Raw genomic sequence first — 27,826 nt, 5'->3', positions numbered from 1 at the left:
ATCACTCTTAATACGAGAACTCATTTCTCTGCGGTTACCAAGATGAAAGAAACGCGATTTTTTTTGATTTCGTAATTGCCAACCATGTTCCGGTGTTCACGATTTAAGGAAAAATTGGCCATCGCAACTGCCAAAATATCTGTCGCGAAAAGATCAACCCTTTAATAACCATGTTAGCTTGCCTTTGCTGATCATCACAAAGGAGAAAGAAGCGAGGCAAAACCTCATAACTCGGCAGGTGAGCCAGGTTCGCTGAACTCAGACAAAGAGACCCCTGAAGTTTTATACTACTTTCTTTATCAACATTTACAATAATATTCACATGACACTATTAGCGTAACACATGTCCAGCGTTTTAATTTATAAGAAGATCTCATCGGTGAGACGGAAGTTTTTAGTTCTATCCATCTGTTTCCGTCGCGTAAGTGAATGATACTTAATACCCTCGTGTTCCCTCAGTTTAGACATATTTAGCTCAAAACACCAGGAAAATTTAAAAATTAATCTGCTGACAGTCGCAAGTCCTTTGTCATAAGACTCGAAATGGAAAAAGAAAACAAACTTGATACAGGAATGTGTGACTCGAAACTACGTAATCAAAGAGGATACCCACCCTATCCGGACGTCATTAATTCGATTAAAACCACTTCTTCAGAACGGTTTATCATTTATATCATTTATTCCATTGGTTTTTATTTTGTATTTCTTGATATCTATATTCCCCGCTTCTCAATGAGAGCTTGTGTCTCTATTAGTGGATAACTTCAGCTAGTCGTTCCCACTAATCCTCGCATGTGCTGACTTGCTCTATTTTTGGGACTGATGACGCTTCAGTGAACAGGACATTAAACTTGATCTACTACCACGCCTTCGTATTAGACAGGAAGACGTGTGTAGCCTAAAGCGCTCGGTGGTTTTCGGAGTATTTCATATTCGGTGCATTTGGTTATCCTAAAATTCTAAATCTCTTTCTCAGAATGGATCTTTTCACATATTTTCGTATGTTTCTGGTCTGGACTCTTGGACTTAACTTTCATCGGCAAAGCGCACAAGTAGCTGGTAAAGTATGATAGTGACGCAGTAGATAAGCATTAATATTATCTCTGTGATGTGCTGAAGAAATATTTTGTTGCTGAAACGCTTTGTCAAATTGAAAGGCTTTCAAATAGAAGGAAATTCTAACTTGAAGCTGTAAACTTCTACCCTTCAATGAAGTAAGCTCCTTCGGTAGCTTTGTTCTTAAGAACTCATGATGTAGACATGGCTTGCCTGAGGGGGAAGTGCCATAAATATAATTCAACGAACAGTTTGTATTTGACACGAATAATTCCTATGAAACAGTTAGCTTAAGTATTACACGCCAAGAAAACTGTGTATACATAACAATCACTCTGTTTTACTTTATTAAGTATTGTCATGATCAATTTTGTTAACTCATACACAGGATAAATGTGATACGCTTTGTCATGGCAACCAGTAAATATCGATGAAAAAATGAATGCGTATCATGGCATTATATGCCATGATCTCTATGGCTGATTGCAAACGAGAAAATAATATTAAACAACATTTCAGAGCAGGAATCTTGATGTTATCGTAGTTAAAGCCCTATAAAGGGAGAGTAAAATGAAGTAAATTGCCCTATTCATCTATATCATATGGGTGCAATTTTTCCCCTTAAATACGTGACAAGCTTTCCTTCTATATCCTCATTGGCGTTCGATGAGTGTATCACTTGTTTAAAAATTTTGGATGCTAACCAAGTATCAGCAAATTCTGTGCCCTTTTTTGGCGGTCTTTAAAAAGTGTTTTCGCTTTCGACATGCTGTTGAGTGTTTCCGGAAGCTGGTATTTATCAGTGTTTTGATCTTTTTAGTTTGATTGATTGATTGATAAATTTATTTACCCACGGTAAAACATTCTTTCAGCATAATTTGCAAATAAATTATCTTATTCGGCTCGGCTAATCTAAATAAAAAATAAGATAAACCTTCATGTCATATCCCAACGCTGTTTTTCAAGGATGCCGTGTATCATTCGAAGCTGTGATGACGTGGTTTGCGTTTAGTAACCCCATAACATTTAGAAAGTGGCAGTCTCAGGACGTTTCTCGTTGTATGTTTCTTGTAGGGCAAAATACGCCACAAGAAAGTTTGGTTACAACCAATTTCAGCATTGTGCTATTGCCTTCATCAAGCAGAACTCGCCCTGTTCTTCTAAGCCCTACTGCGACGCCAGGTAATTGTAACCAAGTAAGGTAAACTCGTCACGTAACAAGTAACAGCTACCCTAAAGCACGTTCATTGCTATGCCAAGTTGTTTTATGATCGTTATGTCAAGGAAAAGATAAACAAACCAACAAACAAACAAACCCGCAAAACACATTAAAACAAACCGGTAGCATGTGAAAAAGGTTCAGTGGAGAAGGTCGTGGAAGAGAGTAAGTAACAAGAAGTGAAATTTTACTCCCATATTTCATTTTTGTTTTGTTTTGCCTTTGTTTTGTTTTTGTTTACTATTGTTTTGTTTTGTTTTGGTTTTTTGTTTTGATTTTTTTGTCTTGTTAAGTTTGCTTTTGTTTTTGTTTTGTTGTTGTTTTGTTGTTGTTTTGTTGTTGTTTTGTTGTTGTTTTGCTTTTGTTTTGTATTTTTTTGCTTTTGTTTTGCTTCTTTCTGCAACCTGCTACCTTGCTTTACCCCGATTCTATTTTCCATCCACTGGACGATGCACGAGAATATCAACAGTTGATATTCTCTTGGCCAACTCAAATGCATGGAATATCCTTAGATTGGGACTATTCAAAATACATTTTGTGTTACAGGACAACAAAACAGAAGTACTAAGTCTCCATATCCACAACAGTCGCATCAGTCATGGGCGACAAGTTCAACAGAGATTACAAGTCATTTGCATAGCAGTGTAAAAACTGTGCTGACTTCTCCAACAGCTTCCAGATACATGCCCCCGACTAGTGCGCCGTCGTCGCCAGTTCTTGTAACATCAAGTAGGTATTTCATCCCTCGTTCCTACTCCCTATTCCACTTCTAGAAGTGATAAACATATAACTTCTCCCTATAAAGTTCATACATTACCCCAAAAGGAGGCAATGAGAGTGCTCAAACAAATCAGCTAGGTGGAGGTTGTTTTCCAAACACCAAATTCCCATAACTAGTTTACAAGGGAATTTGTAGAGGCTAAAGGAGAAAATAAACAATGAGATCGTGGCGGTTGAAGAGTCAATCCCCCATACTTTTTACTTTCACGATGATATCTCTCATTGCTTACTCTCTGGTAGCCTCTGATGAGAGCACTTAGTTGAGACTGGGGAGAGCCGGTTATCGCCAATATGCAAGTCAGCCGTAGCGTCATAAAAAATATATATATTTCTGTGAAAAGACATCTTCAGCGTGGTTATGGGAATAGGCCTGTTTTGACCTCACAATCTAAACAATTTCCGCGGGATTAAAGTAATTTATAGTAAAACAAATATTTCTTAGGGGCGTCTCAGCAAAATATGCCAATTTTTTTCAGTTTCTTTGCTTAATTCATCGATTTGCAAGTTTAACAGATGTTGAGTAAACGGATAACTATCGATGTAAAATTTCTCTCAGAGAAAACTTAAGACCATATTCTCTTGCAATTGTAGGAAGCTGGTCCTACAATTTTTCACCAAAACGAAAACCTTTTGTACTACAATATGAAATGTCATTTGGTACAAAAATAACTTGCTGATTGAAATATTGACGTACACTTCCGTTTGGACGCGCCCGTCTGTGACGCGATTGGTCAATGGAAGAATAGTCACTTTGGTCACGTGTACAAATAATCACTTCCTGTTCCTTTCTGAGTAACTTTAGGATGACTGTGAACCGACAGTCAAGGCGCAAACTGTAAGCGAACATGACTTTCGTAATTCGCCAGATGCCCCAATTACAAACTGTTTTATGCCTGATCTTCTTCATAGTTCACAAGGATGCAGGTAAAATGATTCGTTTTGTTTGAAAGTCTAAACAATCTGTTTATTATAACGCTTCTCTCGTTCTGGCATGGCGCTATCGTAGAACTCTGAATATACATCGATCGCACCGAAGCGTTTTCCATTTCGGTATTTATGCTATTGTACGAAAAAACTTCTTCCATCTTCGAATATTTCTTCTACCACATGGTCTAATAACTCAAACTTATATCTAAGCCTCATACAATTGTTAAAAATGCTTGGATGAAAATGTTAAGTGAATATGTTAAATGTATACTTCAGCATTCGGAATTGTCTGAAATCTTGAATATTGAAAATTTGATTGGTACAATATTTGTGGCGATGTTCCAAGATAAGATCGCCCTTGACTGAAAATGTTTATTTTAGGAGTTGCATATTGGACATATGTTCATTTGTTCCCTGAGTCGGGAGCGATTTTGGAAAAAATAGATAGATCCAGCATACTCTACTCTCCGTAAACTATCGAACGAGCCAAGATATTTAGATGTGTCTCGTGCGGTTTCAATTGTGCATAGATGTAAGCTTGTACATTTGCCACAGGCTTTTGTGTTTCGCTTGAAACTTTCTCTTTTAACGAGACTTTGGCGAAGCAAGGAGAAGGGATATATACGCCATTAAATCAAACTGAAAGTTAATACTTGCCCGTGGGCAGATCGCCAAGACATGGTGATTTTTTTTTTTTAACCGATGAGACCATATGTGCACGTAAACCGCCTTTGTTTTCGAAATTGGCTCACAACCGCAGGCGAACTTTCAAATTAGGGAACATCGATAGTGAGATGAAATGGAAAATATGTTTGCGTTGGATGTAATATTTTCCTTTCGAAGGCAGTGCTTTGTTCAAGTTTAAATTAGCTTTACGTATTGTCATGGTTATTCAAGATTGCATGATTGTTCTTTTCACGGAAATTTTGGTGACTCCATCATCCATGTAATGAACTTAGTGTTATTAATAGAGGTAATCTCGTCTGAATTTTCCGAGAGTAATGTTTTCAGGGTTTGAAAAATAATTGTAATAAACGATTCCAGTTCGACAATTGTTTAAGCACTTAAAGCCCTGAACAAAGTGTCCAAGGAAAGAAATCGGATAGCCAAATTTGGACAAGAGTTCATTTTGTTTGTTAGAAAATAGAGTGGCGATTGTTAATGATAATGTAATTGTCGCCAGTTATTTGTATCGAATGGGTTCTCTGAATGTGAACAAGAACAGGGTAACTGTATTGATTATATTTAGTGTCTTTATTCAATTAAGTTTCCCCTTTATGATAAACTATCCAGAAATATGTTTTTTCTAACAAGCGCCCTTATTCGGATAAGTGCCCTTATACCAATTTACCTCCAAGTCCAATAAGTGGTTCACTCTCCTTTTATTGCTCTCTACTGAGCCTCACTACTAAATCATTGATCTTCCTCGCAGTCCATCAACCATTATGTCAAACCTTTGTTTCACGGATTCTGTTTTTTCTCAAATCAGAAATAGGTGCCCTGTTCCTAATAAGGGCCCTATTTTGAATAAGCACCCTCCCTTATTTTACCAAAATTAAAAAAAAGCACACTGCATTAAATTAAATCATTACAGTTGAAATCTTGAACTCCTATGAGTGACCAAAACAAAATTTCTCTTTACATTATTAATACAATGTCAAGCAAGAAAGTGATGAGAATTTAAAAAAAAGGACATCTACTCTGGGACCATTAGTTCATCCAACCCCAAATTCATCGAACCAACATCATGAGAATTGACTATAGCAGATAGTAAGGAGAATTAGAACTTTGGACTGAAAGGGTTATAAGACAAGAGGAAATTTTCCACCTCTTTACCCCAGTATATAAAAGCCACTCACTGTGCAATGTGCAAAATGTCTTATAACAAATGTCAAATAAACTCTGACATAGTATTTGGTAAAATAAATTTTTGATCAAGGTGAAGTAGTTTGTGTTAGTATTTACTTAAACTCCTTCAAACTCAGTATAGATGTTTTATCGGCATGGAGGTTTTCTTTATCAGAGCTCTTATTGCTGTAATGATTATAATTCACAATACTTTTTAGATCTGTGATTACTGGTTCTTGTATAAAAAGGGATAAGCTATATGAACTGACAATGCATTTTTAATGATAGAATAATTTGTTTGCATGTCCTTTGAATTTTCATGTCAGCCTTTCTGTATTTCCCTGTTATCAAGGTCCAGCAAGTATCAACATACACAAGTCTGCATAAATACTAGTGACCTAATTTGTACTTTTAGATGGAGGACTGTTATAAATTCTTAAGAACTTTATTTATCTGTGCCTATAGTACTAAAAATGGAACAAACAAGCTGTGGTGGAGAATCTTGATTACCTAATTCCCCTATATTTCAGTAACGGAGAAATGATATTATGCAAAGGGTCCTTCCTCTTGATCTAGGTTAAGATTGTAGCTATAAATTTGTGTTAATTTCAAACCCTTGACATGGTTTTCAGATGTTTTCCAAAATTAAATACTGAGATTTAAATTAAACTTTGGACATTGGAGCACATTCAGTTTTTGTCACCTTAATCCCATTATCCTCTGAATAATACTCTTAGTCTTAAGCGGTATTTTGATTTTTTCTTCTACTTGATGAAGTGAAAATAACTACATGAAAAGTATAATATTAGGATGCAAATCTGCAGCAATCCTTAGCCCTTTGCACCCCAATATTGGCATTCAAATTCTCCACACTGTTCCTTTTTCATTTCCTATGGCGCTGACAAGGAGAATAATTATGTGTGACAATCAGAAGCTCCCTAATTTGGTGATCATTCCCTTTATTATGAAACTGAAATAGGAAAAAAGAAGCTAGTCACTCTTAGGGGATAAATCTGGTGAAAAATTCCTTAGAACCAAACCAAACAGTGGTGTAACTTTTTTGTGTAGCGCAGTTGAACCTCAATTATCTGGATTTGTTGGGACTAGACGAAACAGTCTGTGGGATAATCAAGATATGAATATTAATGAGGAACAAAAACTGATAAAATTAAGAAAGCAACATTTAATTGTGAAACAAAGCATTTACAAATCGTATGGAAAAAAAAAATATGGTCTACATCTTCAGTGTCTGTTATGAATACACATATTTACTTACAATAATAATTCATGAAAATTGGCCTAAAATGTTGAAATGTTGAAGTAAGTCAGCTTGTCTCAAAGAAGAACATCATGTGAGCATTGAGAGTTATAAGCAACACAAACTTTCCTTTACTTCACTTTTCATTGCTGTTTTTTTTTTTTTTTTTTTTTTTTTTTTTAATGAAAGGAATATGGCTACGGATCTTGGTCATGACCAATAAATATTTATAACAAAATTGAGACCAGAGAAAAAGTCTGCATAATCGAGAAATCTAGATAATTGAGGTTTGTCTGTACATCATCTTTTTACCTCATCAACAAAAGAAATGTGATGATATGGAATAAACTTCAACATGCATCCTCACGGAATGAAGTGATGTTGACCCATGAGTATCAACTTGATTCAAAGGGAAATGTATTCACTAACTTTTTTTGAATACATACTAGGTTTTTTTTTCATAGAATTCTTGCTATACAGCTAAGGAAATGTAAATTTTTATTGGATTCGTGTTTTTTTTTTTTTATACACCATGACATACTGGTTATATTAATGGAAGTTGAGAATTCCTGTGAACCTAAAAATTTTATATAAAAATTTTTTTACAGGTACACAAGCTTCCAGTTCAGGTATGATAATGCACAATTACATGTTATACTTTGTATGAACTGGTCACTTCTTGCTCTCTGATGGGTCATGGCCTATTAGCTTTCAAAGTACAGCAATTTTTGTTCTTTTCTTGTTCAAAATCATTTACAAAATCATTCTCTTCTAACTTAGCTGGTGTGGATATTTAGAATAGTCCATTTTACAGTTACATGCTTGGTTGCCAAGCCTCTGAACAGTAGTGAGTCTAAGGGTGACCTTGTTAGGATACAAACATTGCTGTTTTTCAAATGTAAATTACTTTGTTATCATGCTAGCTAGATACTGGTCTCTATCACAATTAGGTTACCTTCGCCTTCTCTCCAAATCAAAGCCTTGGCAACTAAGTACACTACTATAAAATGACCTATTGACAGGGAAAAATGAAAAAAACAGTGATCAAGAGCTGTTAGCACCTTTCTCTTCATTGCATTTAAACAAAAGCAAAAAAAAGAAAAGGAAGAAAATCATTTCATTTTTTCGCAGTGTGAGCTGTAGATATTTAATACCAGCAATTTTAAATGTATCAAATGTTGATTAAAGTGTTCCACTTTTCGCTATTATTTATATCATATCTATGTACAGATCTACTTAGAGGAGAAGCAATGTAGTATAAGTTAGGTTTATCTATCTGGGTGAGCTCTTTGTGCATAAAGGCAAAATATTTAATGATCCACTTTAGAAACTGAAGTTAACATGATTTTCATTAATGTCTCATTAGGTTGTCCCACACCTGTTCTTGGTATGGCAAGAGATATTATTCCAAACAGTGATATCACAGCATCATCAGAAAATAATTCTGATTCATCTCCTTACTATGCACGGTTAAGCAACAGCAAAGCATGGCTTCCTGATCCCAATGATAATGATCCATGGATAAAAGTGAACTTACAGTTTTCAAGAAATATCACTGCGATTGCCACACAAGGCTTTTCTGGCTCTTATGTCAATCGCTATTATGTAAGTTACAGTTCTGATGGAAACAAGTGGAAAAACTATACAGAGCAAGGAAAAGTTAAGGTACCAGCTGAATAATATTATTAATAAAATTCCTTTTATACATGCCTACCTGCCTGGTTATTTTGATCTCTTCTATTTTTAGAGGGCTGGTGGGTTTCTCCTTTTTGTAATGGGGCTGCTGGGAGCTGACTGAGGAGGGGGTGGGGGGGGGGGTGGGAAGGGGCAGTGTAGGTATGGTGTAGTGCACACAGGTGTTAAGGTGTGAGCTAAGGTTCTATCACTAATTGCTTATCTTTGTGATGCATAAAAATTAAGTTGCAGTTATCAACAAGTAATTATTTTTTTGATTTATTTCTTGTTTCAGGTGTTTCAAGCCAATGTAGATGATAATAAAACCAAAACAGTTCTTTTCAAACCTTCTTTAATAGCTCAGTACATAAGATTGCATCCCACAAACTGCTCCAACGCTTGTGCTCTAAGATTTGAGCTTTATGGGTGTAATTTGACCACAGGTGAGGGAGAATATTGCAAGCTGTTGTAATATACATTGATGGTGTCAAATTAAATAGGGAATACGAGGGAATGTTATTATTGCCATTTAAGTAATTTATTTCTAATATCCATATTATTTTATCACATCTATTTTTTAATTTTTTTAGGCTTGCCTGGTCAGCCATCCTCACTCTCTTCAAAGTCTGTGTCATCAACCAAAATTGTAATCTCATGGAGTGCTCCTACTGATGAAGGGGATGGAATAACAGGGTACTCTGTTAAGTGGCAGGCTGCTGGAGAATCCAAATTTAACCAAAAAGAAGTTACAGGGAGCAGAACTGTGACACTGGATAAGCTAACACCCTACACATTGTATGAAATCCATGTGAGAGCAGAAAGTCTTAATGGGGATGGCCTTTGGTCGGGTCCACTGAAAGTGAGAACAAATGAGTCAAGTGAGTTATAAAATTACCCATCAAAATGTAAAATAATTTCTATAACAAGGTTCACACAGGTTACTCAACCCTTTGACCCCAAAGAGGGATAAGCTTTTTATTTCTCCCACAATATCACCCCTGAATCAAAGGTGAAGGTCATGAGAATAAATGAAATGATCACCAATGAAAGAAGCTCTTGAACGTTAAAAAAAATCCTTATCAACACCTTTTGCATAAAGAACAGGATGGAGAATATGCATACTGATGTTAGGGTGTTAAGGTGTGTTCACTCCCACAATCTTATTTTTTAATTCTCATTGCTTCTACCATTCAATTCTTATGATGTTAGTTCTGTGAATTTGGTATTGGATCAACGAATAGTCCCCTAAGTGATACTCCTCTTTATCCTCTCCACTTGTCTCCAGTATTGTATTTATATCAAAAGGAGAATTTCTTTCCTGGTTACCTATGGGAGTTGAAGTGTTAGCCCTTTAACCCCTAAGAGTGACTAACATATTATTTCTCCTTACAAATATCACCCCTGAATCACACCCTTAGGTTATGAGAATAATGGAAATGATCAACAGAAGTTCTGGATCATTAAGCTAATTTTCCTTGTCATCACCTTAGGAAATGTATAGAGAACAGTATGGAGAATATGCATACTGATGTTAGGGTGTGAAGGGTTAATACATGTGGTTAGTTCTTTTCCCTTGTAGTAGCCTAACAAATTGAGCACACAATGGTTTTTCAAATTTATGTACAAAGTTTGGTAGCAGACCAGTAGGTTTCTTGTTCAGAAGTTAGTTTATTTGATTTATGGAACATTTAGGTGTGGGAATTGAGTTGTCCACATGTACTTTTGAACTTAGAGACTCTTATGGGCACTGTGCATACAAGTGTGCATGTATGTATGTTGCCACATTGAAAAGCTGCAAATTGATTACTGTATTATGTACTTCTATGGAGTGATATGAAGTGTCTTATACATGTAAGAAAGTAGGCAAGACATTTCATGAAAAGTGCATGTTCCTTATAGAGACATGTACTGACAATCCTGATTTAAAAGTGGTACACATGCAGTAGGTCCTACATGGCTTTTATAAAATGTTTTGACCTAAATACCATCTTTCCCAGAAAAAGTGTCATTGTTCTATTAAGTGCCCTCAGTGAATAAGACCCTCCTCCCCCCTCCTTAGTTCTTAATGTCAAACAAGCTCCCCTCTTAAGCAGCTCTCCTCATCTTCTCTCACTTTCTTAAATAGTAAAGACTCCAGGGAAACCTGTTTCTATTGCCACTTTACTTGTAACTTTTAAAACTTCAATTACCGTAGAATTAGTCACCAATTAATCTGCATTTAACCCTTTGACTCCCATGAGAGACCAAGACATTATTTATCCTTACAATATCAATACAATATCAACCAGACAATTAGTTGATTCAATACTAAATTCTCTGAACTAAGAACAGTATGGTTGATAATAGGGAGAATGACAAATTTGATCTGGGAGTTAAAGGGTTAACTAAATATGTTGTTGTTTCTCTTCTTGATGATGTTGCTCTTCTTTTTGATGACAGTTGCACTTGTTTGATTATTTTCAAAGCTCCCACTGCTGCTCCAGGAAACTTTAAAGTCAGTTCTAGTTCCTCTCTTTCATTGGACATATCGTGGGATGCCATTCCTGCAAAAGAACAGAATGGAGAGCTGTTGGGTTACTATATTTACTACAAGGTAAATGGATCTGCAGTAGAGTATAACAAGACTGCTGGACCGCAAGAACTTTCAGATAAACTTTCAGAACTTGAGTTTACAACCTATGTTGTTCGAATGGCTGGGTACACTGTTGCTGGTGTTGGTTTGTCTACAAAAGCTGTGAGCATACAGCCAAATGAAGGAGGTAAGGGAGCTATTTTTTACAACTTTTTGCCAACAATTTGGTTAAAAATACTTTTTATTGGTTAGACTAGCTGGAAAATGTTATGATTGTTATAATTTTTGCTTCTTGCTGTTTGAAACTAGTTTGATTTTTCAAATCTACTTTTTAACAAACAACAACAACAACAACAACAAACACTTTGATACGAACTTGAATATAATTACATAATTTATATATTTCAAGCATAGTTTTGGTCTTAAACTGTTATTTTAGCTTGAATACATGCAGTATTCAAATTAGACTACTGAAATGAAATGTTATATTTGACTTGTTCCAGCTCCTACAGCTCCTAGGAATTTCAAATTGACTGTTGAGTCATCCACAGAGATTAAAGCGTCGTGGAGTGCGCCCTTGAAGCTTAATGGTGTCTTCAAACGTTACGTGGTGAGGTATGGTCTATCAAAAGATAGCATGAATACACAGGTGTATCCCACAACCACAGGGTACTTACTGACCCCACTGGATGAGTCCTCGACTTACTATGTTCAAGTCCATGCTGAAACGGCTGTTTCTGGGTCTGCCTCCAGAATTCTTTCGGCAAAGACAAAAGAAGATGGTTAGTGCAGTTATAGGTTGTTGTTATTGTTGTTGTGGTTGTTGTTTATTTTTGCTTTGGTTTTCGTTCATCAATGTCAGCAGGTGGCAGCCACATGTAGCATCCAAATAACTTACAAGTACCACGCGATACTTTTAATGTTTGCGTCACTTCATGTTACAGGTGTTTATTGTTTTTGGTTAACAAATGTTGATGACGTACTGAATGTAAAGAAATGCAATAGATCTTTAGAACCAAAGCATGAGCACAGCTAGAAGATAATGGGTTCATGACCATTAGCTATTTGCTTTTGAGAATGGTGACATGTCAAAAATACGTCATGTTTAATATCGGTCATATCGGTCATCGATCTTCTTAGATACAACGTTCTAAGTTTAACCAAGATGTTAGCTGACAAAGATCTTCTGATTCTTTTATTCTGACTTGCAACTACAGCTCCCAGTTCCGCTCCAGTCATTAACAAACAGGAGACAAAGGCCGAGGATGCGCACACCATAAGAGTCAAATGGAATGAAATTAAAAAAGAGGATCAAAATGGCCTCATATTGGGATACGAGGTTTCATACAAAGAAAATGGAACAGAAAAAGTGCTAAGTTTTAATGTAACAAATACAAACACAATAATCACGGGCTTGAAGCCATTTACGTCATACTGCATCCAAGTCCGAGGGTTTACAAGTGTAGGAAAGTCACCACCGAGCCCTTGCACAGATGTCCAGACATTGGATAAAGGTATGCCATCATTGAATTTAGTTTGATTCATTATCATCCTTGAATTAAGGGAATATGATTTGAGAGGTTTTTTCTTCGGGGAAACAAAAGACGACGACAACGATAGAAAAAAAAAAATAGCTAAATAACTGAGTGAGGCTTTGATCGGTTTAAACTACACTCAATTTCTGATGAAAAACTTCTGTCTCTGTTTTTCCAATAGTTGTTTTTCTTGAGGTGCTCGTGGCACATTAAACTCTCTGATCAAAAATAGCCTAAAATCTGCTGGGCTTTTCGTTTTTCTTGATCTTAATCTTTTTTGTTGTTTTATATTAACTTTATTTTGTTATTTTGTTTGTTTTTCTTTTTTCTTCACTGTGTTTATTTAAGCCACTGAGTAATTACTAACCACTCAAACTTATTCAAATCTTGTACTGTTATTCATTTTAAAAGGTCCAAGCCGTCCGCTCAATGTTAAAGTTCAGGCCGTTTCTTCTGTTTCAATTATTGTAACGTGGGAGGAACCAGCTCACCCTAATGGAGTCATAGGAGAGTATGTAATATTGTTTGGAACCAGCAAGGACGTACAAAGTAGTGAGCAAAACGTGACTGGAAGCACGCGTAAACGTATTATAGACGGCTTGAACAAATATACGACTTACTATGTGAAAGTCAGGGGTCGTACATCGAAACCGGGAAATGCTTCTGAAGTATTCAATGTCACAACTTTCGAAGATAGTAAGTAAATACTAATGATTCATGGTTTTCAAGTGTTACTTGTATTCCGGGAAACTAGATTTTTCATGTTTTAGAACGTCGGACTACCGGGCTGGAGGTCGTGGGTTCAAGTGCCAGACATTTATTTGCTGTAGGAAACAATTGGGAAGAATTAATTTTGAATTAAAAGAGAGAAGATGCAGCGACTACTGGAATGGTCAATTATAACAATGAATTATGATGAATTGTGTTATTGATTCCATGATAACCTCGAAGTGGTTGATGACAATGAATGTTGGAAATAGTTCATGGTTCATGAAAAGCTCAGCGGTCGCCTTTGCTTCGTGATTTACATGCTTTTCTCGTTCTCATCTTCTTACGATCGTATTTACACTAAAATAACTATAGAATGGGAACTCCGTCGCTTAAATAACTGAATGTATGATCACTTGTTCGATGGATTGGTGGGTTGATTATTTTTGTTTATTCTTATTGTTACTTTAATTTATTTCCTTTTTGCATCCTAGGTCCTGGACCGCCAAAGGAGTTTAGGGCTCAGGCTGTAACAGGTACTGATGTTTATCTTACATGGAAGGAGCCTGATAATTCTAATGGAGTTGTAAGGTTCTATTACATAAAGATCTACAATACTAAAACCGGCTCACAGGTCGGAAACGTACGCAACCAGAGCGCTGACGAGGAGTCAGACATGCAGCAACACAGAAGGCTGATACAAGGTCTCAAGTATTATACAGACTACACGTTCACAATCCAGGCCGTTACAATTAAACCTGGGGAAATGGCTAACGCCACAGCAAGAACAGAAGAAGGAGGTATAGTGCATACCTTTTCATATTGAACGAAGCTGGTCGAAGATTTTCTCTCTTCTCTTCTTTTCTCAATAAATGAAACCATTTGTACGGGTAATCACTTGATTTCGAGAGCAATTTGGAATAAATAAGCACGAGTAAATTTTTTCAAAGACCAAAAAAGTTGCACGAACCTACGCATTCGTGTAATTTACGGGTTATCCTGTTTTTCATTTACGGGTATCTTGTTGATTTACAAAAACCGTTATACGCCTCTAAACACCGTAACTTACAAGCTGGTATCGCTGTTTCTAACGTTTGAGATAAATTTTGGTTCTGACAGCCTGGAAGCACTTCATCTAGTTATTTCAACGTTCGCACACGCGCAAATGTTCTACCCTTTCATTGACACCAATAATTGATCTAGATCTGTTCCGCGAATGGTACACGCATGGGAACACTAACACTTCAAGTATTTTCACAGCGATTACAATTGAACTCCTCTACAAGCGTTCCGTATCTTCGTCATACAATTTTTTGATCTCAAAGCAATTGTTGTGATTTGTTGTAGTCCCAAGTCAGCCCAGAGATGTCACTACGAAACTTGACAAAGGTGGAATTTCTGTTACATGGAAGGATCCCCAAGACCACAACGGAATTATCACCAAGTACTCGGTGAGCTACGCTGCAAAAATCCTTTCAATATCAAACCTATCAAAAATTTATTCAGGCGTACTAATGGTCTCGAAGCGTGCAAGTTTACATTTCAGTCTTAGCTGAAAATTATCTTGTAATTTTGTAAGATATTTTTTACTAGTCAAGTGAGACCCTAAACAACAGCCACAACTACAACAAAGAAAGGCTAGGGCGTGAAATTGCGCCAAATACAGGCGCCAATGCGACTAAATTTTTCACTTTGGCGACCAAATCCTGAAAATTAGTCGCCAAATTGGCGACTAGAATACTTCATCATAACCTTACCTAGAGATATAGTGAATTAAAAGGATTTGCAAAGACAAATTAAATCCGCGGCAAACTTCCTGGTTAAGTTGGTTTCCAAAACGCAGCACATGCGTCTCGATCGATAACCAGACACAATCTTGGATTTACGTGAGCTTAAACGTTGGATATCATTCATTCTAGTGTCCACTTTGTAGCATATTAAAGATCTTTTTTTTTAACTTAATTTTAGAGGGTCTATCTAGAACGCTGACAGCACAAAAAGAGGTTTTGTTTGTCTTTAGAAATGGCGACCGACTTTTTTCGAATTGGCTACCACTTTGAAAAATTTAGGAGCCAAGTGGCTATCAGAAAAAAAAATTTAATTTTACGCCCTGTAGGCCCAAAATAAATCAGCCAATTTTCGTAAATTTTGCACGAGATATTGCCGCATTGCGTTATTAGAGTGTCTGATTTTGTTTGCTTTGCTTTTTTGTCTCGTTTTGTTTTTGTTTCGTTGTGAATTTGTTCATTTGGTAGTTTCGAGCTTGATTAAAATGTGTGATAATTATTCTGCTAGAATGCATTTTGTCATGCTCATGTAATCTAAAGCTTCAATTTTTGAGGGATGATGCCCTAGTGATGAGCACGCTTTGGAGGTTTATGGTTCTATCATCAGCTCCCGTTGTGTTGTGTTCTTTTCAGTAATGACACATGTAGGCTTTCAAATTAAAAAACCCGTAAGAAATGGAAGGAACCACTGCCCATTTCCTACCATCGGAACCCTGAAGTTTAAGTTTGTAAATTTTCTGTGAATTCAGAACAAATTTTCCCCTTCTCATTACCACTGCATTTGTTTGTCTTTCTCTGAGATGTTGTATCTTCCTCGATTTTCAGGTATACTTTGAGGGTAAAAGAGCATATAACACTTCCTTTCAACATAACCATGAAATAGTTTTAGACGAAACCTCTCGGAGCACTGAGATATCAGTAGAAAAGTTGAAGCCTGGTACACAATATAGTGTTTATGTGAAAGCAAAAACAGCCAAAGGGTATGGAGCCAAAAGTGATTCTGCGTTGGTGGAGACACCATCAAAACGTATGTGAAAATGTTTTGTTTGTTGGTGTGAACATGTTGGAGCTGTAGTTCAGCTTGTAGAACATTGGCCCAGTGCATCAATGCCATGTGCCCTCTTCGTTCTCAACTTAACTGGGATGAATTTTAGTTTGATAATTCGAATGGGGTCAGCAAGCAACTCGCTCAATCTTTGAGTAGTGGGTAAAGAATGACACAAGCAGGCGTAAGGACGGATGGGCAGATAGACAGACAGATAGACAGATTAACAGAGATATAGCTATGCAGACATATAGATAAACAAACAGATAGATAGACAGATACATTGATCGACAGACTCATTGATAGACAGACAGAAAGTCAGGTAGACAGAAAGATCGTTAGACAGACGGATCGACGGACGATACGCAAAAGTAAAGATTTGTACATTGCTTAGGATGTGTAAATTGGGCTACTAGTTTGTTCATTTCTTTAGATGACCAAAGGTCCGGTTTAATCTTTAATCTTTTTTCTCATGTCATCTGGAAGGATCTCAGTGATGACATATTTTTGCATTTTTTTTACTTTTGTTCTCTTGTTTACAGAACCTCCTCCGCCCAAACTCCCCCAAGTTGTCGAAGCTGACGTTACAACAACAACAATTACGATCTCTTTATCGCCATCCGATGACACTAACGGAGAGATCATGTGAGTGTTAAGGAATCCGTATGTAAGAGTGGCTTTTGTAATTTTACTTCCGGTCATTATTGTATCGCCATCACAGGGTTTTCAACGGAGAACAGAGGGGGATCAGTCGTCACTAACAGATTATAAAGAGGGTCGATAGGAAAGTTGACTGCCAATAAGGAAGGGAGAAGGGGAGGCAGAGCCTCATGGGGGGATAATGACCGGTCTCAACTGGAAAACAAAGCAAAAGTGAAAATTATGACGACTGCGTTCATTGGGGGGGGGGGGGGGGGTTCTCCTATCGCAGAAAAATTCAGTACTCAGAGTTTTTTTTGTTTTGTTTTGTTTTGTTTTTTTTTTTCCCCAACTATACCTTTGTGGTTAAATGAATAACATCATCTTTCATTCTGTAATTGGTAAAAATTCATCAGTCTTCCTCCTAAATAAGGACATTCTCGGAAAATCCATTAGTCTAAGAAGTTGAACACTGGTCAAACTTCGCTGCAAATACTATGAAAAGTTAATAATCTAGAAATATTTACCTTCACGACTGAAGGTGTGTAATGTTATAAACAAATTTGTTTGCGTCTTTGACACAAAAACTTTATTTTCCAACAATATTTCCGGGCGACACTGCCGAGTTAATGGTAACATCATTTGTCTCTTTTTTATTTAAACGCCAATCTTACTTGTTTATTATTACTACTTTACATCAAAATTGACCTTTTTGAAACATTTCCCCATTCAGTCGGCATGAGATCATAGTAGAAATGCTCGGATCAGCCAGAGCTCGTCGTGAAACATCCCCCCTCCCGGAGAAAATATACGGCTTCGAGGAAGCGCAAACAAATGGCGATCGTTTCTACATTGCGGCCGTGTTTGAAAGACGAAAACTGCCCGTGGAGTTTGTTCTTGGAAATGGGAAGACATACGGTGGTTATGAGAATGCTCCTCTTAAGCCAGGGACGCGTTACAAGGTGTATGTAAGAGGAGTCACAGAACATAACGGGGTAAGTATTCAACGTTTCTTTTGACATTTCAATACCTTACCTTTGATGTCTCTTTTTGTCGCAGTCTAACCGTATCTCAATAACTGGTGATTTTATTATTATTATTTGTACAGAAATGGCTTATAGGAAAAGCAGCTGCAATCAGTCTGCCGGAAACTGGTTTGTACTTTGGTTATAATGTCTTTTGTTTTGGTTTATTGGTCTTATCGTTTGTGTTGATATTGGGTTGTACACTGTCTATGTCGGGAGCGACCATGCAACCAAATCGGCATTTTTGACGGTCACTGTTTTGTATTATGGTGACTATACCGATTACCACGCCAATTCTAGAATGACTCTAAACCTAGGCTTGAGCCACGTAGAAGCATTTAGATAACAATAGAGAAATTGTTACTACATATTTTGCAGAGGAGTTGCCAGTCGCTAAAAAGGGTGACAACATCGTTGGTGTAGTCGCTGGTGTTCTGGGAGCGCTGATACTTATCGTGATTGCCATCATAGCATTTCTTCTGTATCAAAGGTAATAACCAGATTAAAAAAAAAAACAAAAACAATAATTCCAGTGATCACTGAGTGAAATGTGTCAAGCGACCCACAGTTTAAAAGTTAAGTTTTTTAGTTAAGTTATGGGAGAAGGCAATGAGCAGCTTAGTGCGAAAGTGCTAGCTGCAAATAACGTCGTCGAAGAGGAGGCAGTAGACCGAAAATTCCTGAAAACTTACCGGCTTGGATATCTTTCGCGAAATTCGGAAAATCTTAGCACCGGAATCATTAAATCCGGAGATATTGCGCGTGGAAATTTAGCATAGTATTACGTATTCCACGCCCTTCAGAATTCTGCAACATATTTATGAGTGAAAATAGCTTCTTTTCTTTAATTTCCTTTTCCTTTTTTTCTTTTTCTTTTTTTTGTCTTCTTTTAAACCAGATCCAACAGGCCACCCAATGCCAACCTTGATGTGGAAAGTCAGAAAAAACAAAAAAGGAGGCGAAAGGAGTTTGAGCTGAAGCGCTCCAGTACGTAAAACACAAACAAACAAACAAACAAACAAAAAAGCATTGTTTTACTCTTACGCTTTTCAATGTGAGATGAAAAATAAGGAAATAGCAAAGAAAAGCTTTTTTTGTCGCCTCCTCGCTGAAGTGAGCATGTCCTGGTTTTTGTGGGGATGCGAGTGTAATTATGAAATTCCAGTTGTGTTAAGATGTGAGATTCTATGAGCACGTCAAATATATCAGGAGAAAGGTGGAGTCCTCTACTGAATTGGTCGAGTAACACGACTGTTCAGTTATTACATCATTAAAAAAAAGAATAACGATAAAATAAAAGAGCTAAGAACAACTACTTTGAGCATATTTTCAAAGCAACCGATGCTGGATTTGCTTGTCCTGAGCCGTTTTCAGTGAGGTACTCTCTTTGTCGCCTAAGCATGCCTTTATTTTAAAAGATGTTGAGAAATTCCTTCTAACTCTCTTTTTTTTAAGTTCGTTGGACCACAAGCTCAACAACATTCTATAGGGTTTTAGAGTTGGTAACTTCTATTGCAGGTACAAAGAAGAAATTGCTTGCAGCTCCAGGCGAGGTCATCAACGATGCAGATCATCCACCCGTACTTGTGGATCAGCTTGCAAAGCATGTAGCGAAGTTACACAAGTCCGATGACCGTGGATACATGATTGAATACAATGTAATCATAATTATTTTTCCTCCCATATCTCCTTGTCGCCTGAAAGCAATAAGAGCCAATCCATACTTTGAATTAAAGTCTACGCTCTCTGTTTTCACTTCACCGTAACCCTTTATTTGCCTCCTCGTCATGCTGCTTCTTCTTGCAACCTGTTATATGATGAGTCGTCATCATCATCGTCAACCAGTCGCCAACAGGAATACCCGTCTATAATGTTGTGAAGTTGGTGTTCTTACGAAAGACTTACAACATTGCCATGGTCGTTATCGTCCGCCTCATTATCATCGCTGTCCTCTTAATCAGGGATTATTAGCTTCATCCTTATTCTCATGTAGTCCTTCTCTTCCATCTTTATTTACCGGCTATGACTTATTTTCTTTTTCATAGAAACTTGACAGTGGCCAGGAGTATGCCTGTGATGCGGGCTTAATGACAGAAAATAAGGCTAAGAACAGATATGGCAACATTATTGCGTGTAAGTGCAAAGTATATCACCTACTACTATAACAGTAGGATTTTAAGCAAACTGGTGCTAGCCGGACTGAATTTTCATGCTTCGTTACATATCTTCCTTTCAGCTGTGTTTCTTTGTTTTCTCGTTTGTTTCTGACTCATTACCTACCAGCCAGGAACTTTTCTTGTTTTACACAGATGATCATTCAAGAGTCGTCCTGACCCCAATCGAAGGAGAGCCTGGCTCAGACTATATCAACGCTACAAGAGTTGATGTGAGTGAGACTTTGCCTATGATAACTTATGCTAGTAAAACTTAAAATAGTATCTAGGGGGCATGAATTCGTGATTCGTTGAAACCCAAGTTTTTTTCAGCCATCTCTTTTAGAATTTCATATCTCCTAACGCTTTTTTTTGTGGCTCATTTTAGCTCTTTGGCACTGGTAACTAACTTCAAAGCTGCACCTGTACGTGACTTCTTTAATCAATTTCCTTCCCCCCCCTCCTCCCCTGGAACAATTTGTATTTCATTTATATTTTATTTTGATCGATTGATTTTTTTTCCATTTTTTTTATTTATTTACTTTTTTTAACATTTCCTGTTTGTTTGTTTGTTGGTCAATGTCCAGGGATACAACAAACCCAATGCATACGTTGCTTGTCAAGGTACGGGATGTTTCTTTGTTTGATTGTTTCTTTTTCAATGTTCAATAATTCTTGATATTGATTAAATAATGAAGAACCAAAATGGCCTATGGAAGGTCTCGCCAATCTCTTTTGGATTATCTCAGATCTTTCCACTCAGTAATACATGTTACTTTAGTTTGGGTCAATGAATGTTTTCCTTTCTTAATCCACGCTGATGAACAATTTTCCGGCCCTTTGACGCATTTTTACGGTTGGTCATTAGGTCCAGTGCCTCCAACCTTTGACGACTTTTGGCGTATGGTCTGGGAACAGCAGTCTTCCACAATAGTTATGCTGACTAATCTACAAGAGAGACATAAGGTATGTGGAGGAGTTATTTCCATGAAATTGTAGAGTCTTCGCAAAAAAATTAATTTCTTCTCATAAAGGAGATATCAGAAAGTATTAATAACCCGGCATTTCATTAAGAAGATCCTATCTTAATGTCCGCCTAAACTAAGCAGCTCGTACTTTCATATTTTCAAATTCTACAGCATTTAGCGACATTAGTGATACTATTGCCTTACGCATGATGCCCTCTTAGTTTATCTCCACCTTCACTTCAGGCATCCTCAGCAAATTTCCAGTGTAACTCATTTTAACTCATTGAAGGGTACAACAAGGGACCAATCGAGAGTTTGTGCCTTGATTTAGAATTCGCTTCGATTTCTCTGATCAAGGCTCGAACACGGTCTGTTTTTCTTTTTTCTTTTTCTTTTTTTTTTTCACTTCTGTTTCGTTTCGTTTCGTTTTTTTTTTTTAATTTTTTTTATTTGTTTGTTTGTTGTTGTTGTTGTTTTTATTTTGTTGTGTTTTGTTTTGCTTTGTTTTTTTTCCGGATTCCATCTACTAAATTTAATACATGAAGATTATTTGGGTAAAACTCTTTTACCCCGGTGTGTCTCACCCGGTTTCCTCTCCATTATCTCCTTAGTTGAAGTGTCACAAATACTGGCCGGATGAGACCCAAGACTACGGTGACATATCTGTAATGCTTGTCAGGTCAGAGCATTACTCCGATTATAACATCAGAACATTTAACGTCAAACGGGTCAGTATTGATGTTAAGTTAACCTGATTTCAAATTCAAACTCACTGCTTGGTATCGTGATCATTATGCACTGAACTTCTCTTTTGTTCTGTATTTTTTAGGAAAGTGAAAAAGAGGAGAGAGAAGTTAAACAGTTTCACTTTACTGTGTGGCCAGATCATGGAGTACCTGAATATCCAACTGCCTTGCTGGCCTTTCGAAGACGATTCAGAGCTTATAACCCGGCTGATGCTGGACCTCCCATTGTGCACTGCAGGTATGATGTCTGCCAGTTTAAGGCTCTTTTCTGACTGTTTGTCTGTCAGTTGGTCTGTCTGTCTGTAAATCTGTCCATCCGTTCGTACACTTAGATTTGAATGACGTACTGTCGTCCCTACTTTCAGTGTTTTTGTATTTGTCTATTTGGAGGTTGGCGCATCATTGTCTGTCCTCTTAAATTCTACTTATGTATTTTGCTTGGCTATGGCTCTTTCTCATGTTTATAGTTGTCTAATTTTTCTAGTGCTGGAGTTGGTAGAACAGGTACTTTCATCGTTATCGATAGCATGTTGGACAGAATCAAAGCAGAAGGAACAATAGACATTTTCAACTTTGTGGCTTACTTGCGAACACGTAGAACAGCCATGGTTCAAACTGAGGTGAGTATTGTTGCTATATTTGGTTTTTTTGTTGTTGTCGTTGTTGTTGTTGATTTGAATTTCTTGGTTTTGTTCATAGAATGTTACGAAGCGCACAGATATATGTAAACGTCAGTCACGTTCAACACTCGTCAATACCTATGTGCAGTACGCAGCAGGGTTGAGTTAGATGCTTTTCCTTCTGACAACATAGAACATGTTACAATCGTTGTTACTTTTCCTTAAGGTCTTAGTTCAATATTTGTTGTTTTAATTTTCCTCTAGGAACAATACACATTCTGCCATGACGCTATTCTAGAAGCAGTTCAGTGTGGTAACACTCAAATCTACGCTCACGACCTAAGGATCACCCTCGCTCGGATGAGTGACGTGGATGCAGAGACAAAGATAACTCGCTTTGAGTCTGAGTTCAAGGTAACAAAACCTTGTTACTGTAAAAGTTTGGGAAAGAAGTGGGTGCTATAATTATTTTTTCTTTCCTCAGAGCCCACAAAATTAAGTCACCTCGCGATTAGCGGTGCATCCTGTAGACTTAAATGCTAAAATACCCCTCGTGCGTCAATCCATGGGGGTTTTTGGCTCCCTGAGACATCTTTGTTGGTTCTCATGTAGTGTAGTCGTGATTCTTTCGAAGTAAACTTAATTGGACACTAATATTCGAAGGCTGAAGTAATCCTATGTGACAGTAACATCACCCAAAGTATGGTCACGTAGCTCCTTATTATAATTTCTGCCTTTCAAGGCAGTGTGATATATAGAATCCTGAAATTCTGGCTGGCTCGAACCACAACCTTGTTGAGCCACTCTAAATCAAATGAAATCTTAAAAAAGTTATATGGCAATCGACCAGACTGGAGAGGAAGTCAAATGTCGAACTCACATACTACTAGGCTGACGTTCTACTTGTATGTCAGGTCCTCACCTCAGTAGAGACTGGCTGCAAATGTATTCTCCCTTCTTTCGTTCCGTAATTGTTTTATTTCCTGTTTGTTTCAGAGACTCAACAAAGTAAGTCCAGTTCTTCACAAAGGGCACTGCACTGTGGCGTCATATCCAGAGAATAGGGAGAAAAACAGATCACCTGACATCTTAGCTCGTGAGTTAGATTTTAGTTTTAATGAAAAGATGTGTTTTTCATCCTTACGTGTTGTTAATCGTTTGGTATAGATTTTAGCAGAAGCATGGAAGTGATCCATTTGTTCAGTGATTTCTTTTTGTAATAGTTCGTGTATAATAAATAACGGAACAAGCTCGCTCCTCTTTCCCAGAAATACCAAGTTTGCCTTTCAATTTTGTATTACGCAGCTGACTGCTATCGAGTGGTGCTCACAGCAATTGACGACAACGAATCCACGTCGTACATAAATGCTGTTCACATTTCGGTGAGTGATCCTTCTCTTACTTCCAATGTCCATCTACATATACCAGTCATGTATCGATGTTTCATGGTAAATAATGCATAATACACCGTAAAGCAGTTCTTTATTTCTATTCTCTGACTATATCTTTCTCTTTCTCCTTAGGGCTACAAGCAGCAACATGCTTTTGTTGTCACGCAACATCCACTTTCGTCCACCGTGACAGACTTTTGGCGCATGCTCTGTGAGCAAGAGAGTTGCTGTGTTGTGTGGTTTGATTCAAAGGAGCAAGAAGGGGTAATGGATATGTTTATGATAAGAGTGATATATTTTTTTTTTCTTTGATTTGTCACATTCAAACACTTTTGCTTTTGCTTTTCCTTGGATCCCAAAATTTTATAATCGAACAGAAACAGTAACAAAGAAAATTAAAATTTATGATTTTGCTAAACAGCTGATCCGCATCCAGAGTCTATGTTTGCTAAAAGAGATAAGTATTGCCTATTTTAAAGCACAAATTTCAGTTCTTAAGACGAACGCTTTGCCCATTCAGGATTTCCCAGAATTCTGGCCAGATTCAGAAACGGATGCCAAGACTTATGATGACATGTTGACCGTCCAGCGATTGGCTGCGAACAGCAGCAGTGTGGATAACTTGAAGGCAACTTTTGATCAAAGTGAAATCACTGAGAAGACATTTAAAGCCACTGACCTGAGAGTGAGTATGAATAGCGTACACCGACACACTTCAAACTCTTAGATTCGTTTCTTGTGTGAACTGTCTTTCAATTTTAAGGGACTACGATCTTTCTTGTCATTCTACTTAAAAAAACGCTCTTGCTTTTATACTCTCAGACACCAGAAAAGAGTCTGCGTATAAAGATTTTTCAATACAGCGGATGGGTGAATGAAAATGAAGAACCCCCTGCGGCCGGTCTGATCACTTTGATAGCAAAGGTTGAGAAATGGCAGCAACATTCTGGGAATGGACCCATCACAGTTGTTTGCAGGTTAGTAGGAGTATACATTCGCTTTCACATTCACATTCGTATTTGATGATTTGCTACAGGTTGAGATGGGCTAAGCGCACGACCGCTGCACCATTTACTGATGCCTGTAACATAGGAAGTTCTTAAAGTTACAACTTTTATCTTGTTAACATTAATTTCTTTCTTTCTTGACATTCAGTGACGGTCTGGGCCGGAGCGGAACTTTTTGTGCATTGTACTCAGTACTGGAACGTTTGAAGATTGAACAGGTCGTTGATGTGTTTCAGGCCATCAAGGCCATGCGAATTCCTCGGCCGGGACTGGTGAAGACGGCGGTAAGTCTTTGACCATCTTAAATTCAGTAAATTTGATGTGTGTGTGTGTATATATATATATATTTTTTTTTTCTCTCTTTCTTTATTTTGGTGTCTGAGAATATACCATAATCTTCCATGTGGTGGTGGACAATGATCACCTGATCACGACTTTTTACTCTTTTTCTCTAGGGAGAATATAAATTCATCCATTACGCCATCCAGGATTACTTGTCAGCGTTTGATGACTATGCAAACTTCAAGCCTTGAAAACGTTGTTAAACGGTTTGCCAGGGAAAACGGATATGTTAAACTCGTAGAACTGCGAAAACAAATCCGAAGGACCAAGGCTAGTTAATGCGGCAGCGATGATCGGTGGTCCCGCGAAATACTTTTTAGGATTAGGAAATTATTAACTAGATGAATACTTATAACCAGAATATAACGTAAAATTCTTAAGACCTTTGGACGAAGAATGGTTTGGTTGTTGTCTAGGAGAACCAGTATTCAGATCTTTGAAGTGGAAGGGGTTGATTTGTCTAAGCTTCCCATCAGGATTAGATAGAAAAAGAGAGAATTTGTGCGATTTTTTTGCTTTTTATTAGTTATTTTTAATATAAAGTCACGGAAACGAAAATTTATTATTGCAATGTCAGATATACTCAACAGATGCGCCAATCTGCAGAAGTGAATTTTTGCGTGTCGCACAGTAACCTATTTTGAAATTCATAATTTTTATTGTGCTTCCCTAATTAGTGAATTGGAAAACGTCTGTCCAACGCCAGTCTGGTTCCAATAGTGATAAAATCTATACTAACCGATGAGAAACACTATTTTAACCAAACATGTCTATCACTGGATAGTCAATCGTGGAATAGACGGTGAAATTTTTGGAACCTAGTAACTTCGCTTGTTAACCTCTTGCAAAGCATGTTCTGTATCTCTAGTTTTATAAAACTGATTATGTTTAAGTGATAAAAAATTGCTTTCAGAAGAGATTATTTATGGAAATAACCTCGTACGTTCAATTTGTGTAATTTGTGAATTTAAACTTTTATAATTTAGAAGACTACAAATGTCTTTAACTAAAAGTGACGATGAAAATTTTGTCGCGACTGTAGTGTCTGGGCATTTAAAGCAAATTTAAATTGAGTCACAAAGGTAATCCAGGATTGCTTTGGTATTGCTCTTCTTCGTTATGTGATTGGCCAAGAAAACTCGCGCCACTTATTCAACCAATGAGATTAAAAACTAAAACCAATCGCGAGTGGGTCACTCTCGTTTTCCCGCGCTTCAGGCAGTATGCTTGTCTATACTTCGAGTTCTCATCGATTCCTTGTGATACTTTCTTTGTTATGATTGGCTGTTGTGGTTGCTTTCGTATTGGTTATGCGACATTCAATTGAAAATTGCTTTACTGCTCATCAACGTGAAGTTAAAACAAGTTAATATTGCTTTAAAAAAAGAGGAAAATCAATAGGTAAGCATAAATTTAATTGGTAACTTATGAGTACTACATGTAGAACTATAGTTCTTAAATGTATATACAATTTTTCTTTTTTTACGGGAGAAGTTCATCGTAACATTAAATATATTAAATAGTGGTTTATAGAGATTATTTTATAATGAGGCTCTTGTAGGAAATATGTACGAGTTGAGGTGTTTGCATGCGAGTAAGTTTTTGCGAAGCGTCAACTGAAAGCAACGAATTCAGTGACATGTGAAGAGATTACTTTAGAAACATGATTACTCCTCATAGAAATTTTTTTTCCAAATCTAACTGTATGTAATATAGATTTATGTGAAAATGTATTTGTAATTACATAATGACAGCCGATCCAAACTTAGGTTTGGTTATTATTTTTCTATTAGGACTTGACTGGAGAAATAGATAAAATCAAGGCTGTAGTGAAGATTTTATGTCCCTGACGTATATTGGTAAGATTTTACATTAATAAGAATGAAGTACATTGCCCTTCAGTTGTGAAACTGTAACTGCTTCGGGAGGGCGAAATAAAGAGTGTTTGATTTAATGATGGCCTTTTAAAAATTGATAATAAAATTTGCGTTTGATCATTTTGATCATTATTGTATAAAAACAAACATTTTACAACATCACCATAGTGGGTACGCAATGTTTTGCTTTGTTTTGTTTTGTTTTTTCTTTTTGATTTGTTCATCATGGGACAGATCAATATGGTAATTGGCTATGGTGGACGCTCTCCATGTGGCTCCGCTTATTTCGTTTCTCCTGACGCTTTCTTTTTGCAAACGTGTTTCTGAAAAGCCCAAGAAATGATATTATCTATCAGAGGCCTTCATTTGCAAATGGTCTCGGCCGCTACATTCCCAAGGATGAGTCTCCGAAAGTTCGACAAATCTGGAAACTGAAATCGATGCTCCGCCATCACTATTCTATCAGAAAATATCTATTAATTATTTTCCTTTTAATATCTAACGACATTCAACTGAGCCCTTGGCCTCTCGATTCCTCGACTCTCAAATCATGCAGTCTAAATGCACGTAGTATTATCAACAAGAGAACTGAGCCGCAAGCTATGGTCGCTACAAAGGTATTAGAAATCATCGCTATAACCGAAACATG

At 37.1% G+C, this 27,826-nt stretch overlaps 1 protein-coding gene across 2 annotated transcripts; it reads left to right on the top strand.

Annotated features, from left to right (window-relative positions):
• Nucleotides 1-864: 864 nt before the first annotated feature.
• Nucleotides 865-27,297, top strand: LOC113673401 (receptor-type tyrosine-protein phosphatase S). Of its 2 annotated transcripts, XM_089192597.1 has the most exons (35): nt 865-1,059; nt 2,131-2,238; nt 2,822-3,004; nt 7,697-7,717; nt 8,455-8,753; nt 9,058-9,205; nt 9,353-9,640; nt 11,228-11,521; nt 11,838-12,116; nt 12,552-12,848; nt 13,281-13,565; nt 14,072-14,377; nt 14,925-15,028; nt 16,190-16,391; nt 16,952-17,054; nt 17,782-18,043; nt 18,157-18,202; nt 18,452-18,563; nt 18,972-19,060; nt 19,592-19,731; nt 20,119-20,206; nt 20,383-20,459; nt 20,814-20,850; nt 21,095-21,192; nt 21,806-21,922; nt 22,024-22,178; nt 22,425-22,560; nt 22,825-22,974; nt 23,557-23,656; nt 23,866-23,942; nt 24,084-24,215; nt 24,472-24,636; nt 24,774-24,928; nt 25,107-25,242; nt 25,414-27,297. In XM_089192597.1, exons 1-35 carry the CDS (start codon nt 978-980, stop codon nt 25,489-25,491), a joined length of 5,349 nt encoding a protein of 1,782 aa, XP_089048723.1. In that variant the 5' UTR covers nt 865-977; the 3' UTR covers nt 25,492-27,297. The 2 variants fall into 2 exon arrangements, with proteins under 2 accessions (XP_089048723.1, XP_089048724.1); XM_089192598.1 differs by lacking the exons at nt 865-1,059; nt 2,131-2,238; nt 2,822-3,004 and adding an exon at nt 3,842-3,979.
• Nucleotides 27,298-27,826: the final 529 nt, after the last annotated feature.

Source organism: Pocillopora damicornis, chromosome 13 (assembly GCF_964200805.1).
Source record: "Pocillopora damicornis chromosome 13, jaPocDami1.2, whole genome shotgun sequence".
Taxonomy (NCBI): Eukaryota; Metazoa; Cnidaria; class Anthozoa; order Scleractinia; family Pocilloporidae; genus Pocillopora; species Pocillopora damicornis.
Note: the sequence above shows the minus strand (reverse complement) of the source record. Positions and strands in the feature narration are given on the sequence as shown.